Genomic DNA, 6,000 nt, shown 5'->3' on the forward strand with positions numbered 1-6,000 from the left:
ATTTTAACAGCCTGGGCGGGGGGGAATGTCCTGAGTTCCAACAGAACTAGAGGTTACCCCTTGGGAAGAAGTGCTACCTACCATGCATGTGTCTCATAACGCAGGAAAATTTTAATAGGGAATCTTCAGCTTCCACTTAAATCCATAAATCTAACTGAGGACATAGAACTCTAGAAATGATTTAAGAGCTATCGGAAAATGTTACTTACAGGGTTGCTTTTCAACTGCATCAATGATCTTTTCCAGCACATCTTCAAGTTCTATTTCACTGATAGGTGTAAGAGCTTCTGTGAGGTACTTAACAGCTTCACTGAGAAGGAAAGAAAAGATGAGGCATGTCATTGGTAATTGAGGCTACAAGTTTGATGCCAAAAACTGGCACTTATCAATCTAGCACTGAAATTAAGATCTACTCACTCCTCTCTGCAAGCGGTGCTCATCTCTCCTGCCCTTTCTGAACAAATTCTTCCTTCTATCCCCTGCCAACAAAACCATTCTTTTTTTTTTTTTATTTTTTAAAAATTTTTTTTTTTTCAACGTTTATTTATTTTGGGGACAGAGAGAGACAGAGCATGAACGGGGGAGGGGCAGAGAGAGAGGGAGACACAGAATCGGAAACAGGCTCCAGGCTCTGAGCCATCAGCCCAGAGCCCGACGCGGGGCTCGAACTCACGGACCGCGAGATCGTGACCTGGCTGAAGTCGGACGCTTAACCGACTGCGCCACCCAGGCGCCCCTCAACAAAACCATTCTTAAAGCCCCAAATCACATCCTTCTTTTAAGAATGCTTCCTAGGCATGGGGTGCCTGAGTGGCTCAGTTGGTTAAGGGTCCAGCTCTTGATTCTGGCTCAGGTCATGATCTCACAGTTTGTGAAACTGACCCCCAGATCAGGCTCTGTGCTGACAGCGCGGAGCCTGCTTGGTATTCTCTCTCTCCCTCTCTTTCTGTTCCTCCCCTGCTCTCTTTCTCTCTCTCTCAAAAATAAATAAACTTAAAAAAAAAAAAAAAAAAAGGCGGCTTCCTAGGCCAGCTCTCTCTGCTGCAATCTCCCCTTCCTTCTGAATTGTTAAAATTCCTATACATCTCAGGTCTGATACATCACATTAGCTTTGTACTATTTATCACCTTACATTTTTTTTATCTCCTTAGATTTAAGGAAGACTTCATTTGCTTCAATGTCCTGAACACAGCAGACACTTAAGCATATATTTATTAACTTGATAATGCATTTGCTTAAATTCTAGTAATCTCATCATTGTTTTCCATTTTAAAATTTAAAAATTAGACTAGAAAAAATTATGATATATGACTAGTCATAGAAGCAATGTTCATATTGAAATCACATGAATCCCCCCCATGACTCCAAAAGAACTCAATAAAGCTGAACTTTAAAAAGAAAAAAAAATTCTGCATGAATCCCTGATTTAAATGCCAAGAGGGCTCAGAATGAACACTGTCTAAACAATTAGCTAATTGCATGCCATTCTGTGTTTGTAGCACACAACTTCACACTTCACATCAATGTTATTGTTATAGTCACCCCACTAATTGTTTTTATTTTGGGTTGCTTATTGATTGTTTCATGTGTGGGTATTACCTCTCCAATTTATCATAGATAAATTGGTCCTTGAAAACTGGAACCATGCCATCCTTTGGCAGAATGCCAAACAAATTTGAAGGTGATCCATTAGATATTTAATGACTAAGTCCCTAAAGTCACACACATTTTGGGTGAATTGGGACAGCTCTTAGGACAGCTCAAAGCCTATAGACCTATAGAGGACCTGGCCCCTACCAAATCTTGTTAGGCTCCCTCAGTGCTCTCCTGCCTCAGAGACTTTATATGGTCATTTCTCCCCACTCTTTTCTTCATCTAGTGAAGTCATCTTGAACAGTCAGCTCAAACCACTTCCTTAATGATGGACTTCTTTAACTCTAGAGTAGTTACCTTGTTGTACATTATCAGAGCACTACTTTCCTGGGATCTTTTTAAAGTTGAAATTAAATAACTGAATTATTTAATATCCATGGTAGAAAGACTTCTAAGACAACCCCTAATAATCCAGGCCTCCTGGTATTCACATCCATGTGCAACCCTTCCCCTTGAGTATGGGCTGGACCTCGGAACTTGCTTCTAACAACAGAATATGGTAAAAGTAATGGAACATTTTACTGTATTGCAGTTTTAAAAGAAAAGATTTTAAAGCAACAAGATGTCACAAAACTCTTGCTGGCTTTGATGAATTAAGCTGCTATACTGGAGAGGACCACATGGCCAAGAACTGAGGGTAGCCTTCGGCCAACAGGCAGCAAGGACTGAGGCCCCAAGTCTAATAGTTCTGGAGGAACTGAATCTTGCCAACCACTGAATGAGCTTGGAAGCAAATCTCACCCAAATGACCTTTGAGATGAGAGACTGAGAGGCCCTGAAGCTGAGGACCCAGCTACCTGAACTCCTGACCCACAGAAAACGTGAGTTAGTAAGTGTGTGCTGTTTTAAACCTCTAAGTTTTGGGGTAATTTGTCACACAGCAATAAATAACTAATACACTATCTATCCCCCAATTTCCACAGTGTCTTACTCTCTCTTGTACTCCTTGCTCCAGCACAGTGATCTTATGATAGACTAAAGCCTGTAAAGCTATACAGATCTGGCCCAGATCCTGTATAGATAGCATTTCAGTGTATTTCTGACTAAATTCATTAATGAATGACAGCTTAATATTCTAAGGGAATAAATTCTAAGGGGTCAAATTCTAAGGGAAAAGAGAACAGTTTATTGATCAATTGCTCATATTTTCAAAATGTCAGAGACGAACTGAACAAAATTCATTATTTTCTCTCCACCCTTGCCCTTGTTTACCACTAATCCAAAAGCAAAGTTAAAGTCTCGTAAAAGTCGAGGTGTCTGGGTGGCTCGGTCAGTAGCGCATGTGACTCTTATCCTTGGGTCTTGAGTTGAAGCTCCTCCATGTTGGATATAGAGCCCACTTAAAAAAAATTAATTAATTTAAGAAAAAGTCTCATAAGGAGCGCCTGGGTGGTTCAATAGGTTAAGCGTTGGACTTCGCTCTCAGGTCATGATCTCACCACGGTTTGTGAGTTCAAGCCCCACACTGGGCTCTCTGATACCGGCGTGGAGCCTTCTTCGGATCCTCTGTCCCCTTCTCTCTCTGCCCCTCCCCTGCTCTTCCTCTGTCTCTCTCAAAAATGAATAAACATTAAAAAAAATTTTTTTTAAGTTTCATACAACTCATTATTCCAAAACCAAAAACTTTCCACATACAGCAAAAGCGATCAAAGCCTGGTACAAAAAAAGTACATTCTATCCAGCAGGTATTTAAATATGTCTGTAAAAAACACTGTATTCTAAAAGACAACAACAACAACAAACAGATTTAGTGAGGAAAATCTTAACAAGAGTGCATTCTGTAGGGACTAGAAAACATGATTATGGCCAGGAAACCTGACTATCCGAGAAGTTCCAAAGGAAATGTTCAAGGGGGTTGGAGGAGGAAGACCTAGGAAAAGATCTAGTAACATGCTTCAAATTTAGCCACTTCTTAACTCTCTAGGAATTGTCACTCAGGAGTAATGCCTAATCCAAAATTTAGAAAGGGGAGGGCTCACAATTTTCTCAAAACTGTAGGTTGATAACTACAGACACTCATGTGGGCTTTCCCAGGTTGCTCAACTGACGACTCGGTAACTACGTGTAGTCGCTCTATTATTCCCATTTAGGGGAGGCAGAGACTAGGCGGGACGCGTGGAGGGGGTGGGGTGGAGAGGGGAGGGAGACGGATACCGAGAGGCGCTCAAGCCACAATGCCAAAAAACCGCTGCTGCGACACAGCCGCTTCTCCGGTTCATTGTGGCACTTTGCAGGAGGAGACCATGTCCCACCCGGGAGTAACGTTTCGATTCCACGCGAACGTCGGGAAATCTAAGTCCTCGAAGCCTTTAAGACCCTGCCAGATCGATTTCACTCTAGACTTTTTCAAGGGTCTCTGTAATTTAAGGCCAAGCCTTAAATCGGCGCGCGGCGCGTCCCTCTGCCCGGCGCGGTCGCCTGACCCTGGCCCTCCTGGTCCTTCCGTTAAACTGCCCCCAGGGAGACTCACCCCCGGAGCAGCAAGCCACGCAGCTTGAAGGCGTTAACTGCCCGGTTCCTCAGCCGCTCAGGCGCCATGTTCGCGTTTTGGCGCCACGGCCGCTGCCCCGCCCCTGCCACGCCCCTTCCCGGGATCGCCCCGCCCCCGCGCGGCGACTGCCCAGGCTTGGGTGCCACAAGCCCAGCCTGGGCTCCAGCCCCCGAGCCGAGAGCTCGGCGCCCCCGGGTGCCTGGCGCGTCGCAGCCCGTGACCCTGTAGGCTAAAAGAAGAGACGACACCGCACGCTTTTGTTGCCCAGAGACTGAAAGGAGAAGGTGTCCTTTCCTGGTGTCTGGTTGGTAGTGTGCTTCCCTCCCCCACGCGCGGTATTGACCTACCGTCACATCGCTGCCCTCATCGCTGTCATCTTCCGGGACTCCGATCCGGCTCATCCCAGACCCGGGAGTCCTGTGTACTCCTGCTCTCTACTTCACACGGGTTCTGGAAACATTATAGGGTTTTCCCCAACATTCACTCGAAGCTGCTACAAAAATCACCACCATTCCCACCCACCCCGCTTTGTATTTGAGAACTTCCTTTGTTCCATGCAATGTCATAAGCATGAAGTATATTAACTGTCGTATTGCTCCTAAACCGAATGAGCTGTGTGCTATTTTTTCAACACCCTCATTTTACAGATGAGAAAACTGAGACGCAAAAATGGGAGATGCTTCCCTCAAGATGAAACCTTCACTAAGTGGTGATGCCAGGATATGAACTTAGTCTGATTCCAGCAAGCGAATTTGCCACACTTTAAAAACACTTGTTTCGGGGCGCCTGGGTGGCTCAGTCGGTTAAGCGGCCGACTTCAGCTCAGGTCACGATCTCATGGTCGGTGAGTTTGAGCCCCGCGTAGGGCCCTGGGCTGATGGCTCGGAGCCTGGAGCCTGCTTCCGATTCTGTGTCTCCCTCTCTCTGCCCCTCCCCTGTTCATGCTCTGTCTCTGTCTCAAATATAAATAAACGTTAAAAAAAAAAAATGAAAAAAAAAAAAACACTTGTTTCAGTGAGTTGAACAAAACCATAGAGTGCTTATAAGTGAACACGCAGCCTTATAAAACATGAGAACAATTTCTGAGTACTGATATACAGTGACTTCCAACGTACATGACTTACTTCTTTAAAGGTATGGTAAAGGAGGGGCGCCCGGGTGGCTCAGTGGGTTAAGTGGCCCACTTTGGTTCAGGTCATGATCTCACAGTTTGTGAGCTTGAGCCTCACGTGGAGCTCTGTGCTGACAGCTCAGAGCCTGGAACCTATTTCAGATTCTGTGTTTCTCTCTCTCTGACTCTCCCCTGTTCACACTCTGTGTGTGTCTCTCTCTCAAAAATAAACATTAAAAAAAATTTAAGTATGGTAAAAGGAGAGAAAATAAGAATATACACATGTATATGTATTTACTTGGGTTTGTATTTTAAAACACTTGAATGTTACACTAGACACTGAAAAAAATGGTTAACTGTAAAGGACAGGAGGGTATAAGGATAGAATGAGACTTTCTTTTTGGTAAGACTTTCAACTGTAGACCCATTTATATGTCTTACATATTTAAAAAAATATAAAGGAAACACGTAAACTTAAAATTGAAAGCACACCCAAATCAATACACTTAACTGTGCATTAAATTGGAAATATAACATCTTGGAGAACACTGGTTATTAAGCACAATTTCCTGTATATTTTCAATAAAATATATTCTGAAGGCAAAAAAAAAATTGCAAAGAAAAATTGAGCTCTTATGTAAGAAGGGAGAGGAAATAAAAATAGATAAACATACAGTCTGATTCTCATTATTTGAGGTAGTTATGTTGCATAAAGTCACCACCAACACTGAATTAGCAAATAGTT

General features: G+C 43.5%; 1 protein-coding gene across 5 annotated transcripts in view; it reads right to left on the minus strand.

Moving 5' to 3' along the window:
* POLE2 (DNA polymerase epsilon 2, accessory subunit) overlaps positions 1-4,244 on the minus strand; it is a 31,308-nt gene extending 27,064 nt beyond the window's left edge. For 3 of the 5 annotated variants that reach the window (XM_045450898.1, XM_045450895.1, XM_045450894.1), the window contains exons 1-2: positions 3,633-3,754; positions 210-310 (exon numbers count right to left, since the gene is read on the minus strand). In XM_045450898.1, the coding sequence (XP_045306854.1) occupies positions 210-310; positions 3,633-3,739 (208 nt within the window). In that variant the 5' untranslated portion in view covers positions 3,740-3,754. Of the gene's footprint in view, positions 1-209; positions 311-3,632; positions 3,755-4,123 lie in introns of those variants that run through there. The other 2 variants (XM_045450897.1, XM_045450896.1) reach the window with 2 other exon arrangements.
* Between the last annotated feature and the right edge of the window lie 1,756 nt (positions 4,245-6,000).

This window comes from Leopardus geoffroyi, chromosome B3 (assembly GCF_018350155.1).
Source record: "Leopardus geoffroyi isolate Oge1 chromosome B3, O.geoffroyi_Oge1_pat1.0, whole genome shotgun sequence".
NCBI lineage: Eukaryota > Metazoa > Chordata > Mammalia > Carnivora > Felidae > Leopardus > Leopardus geoffroyi.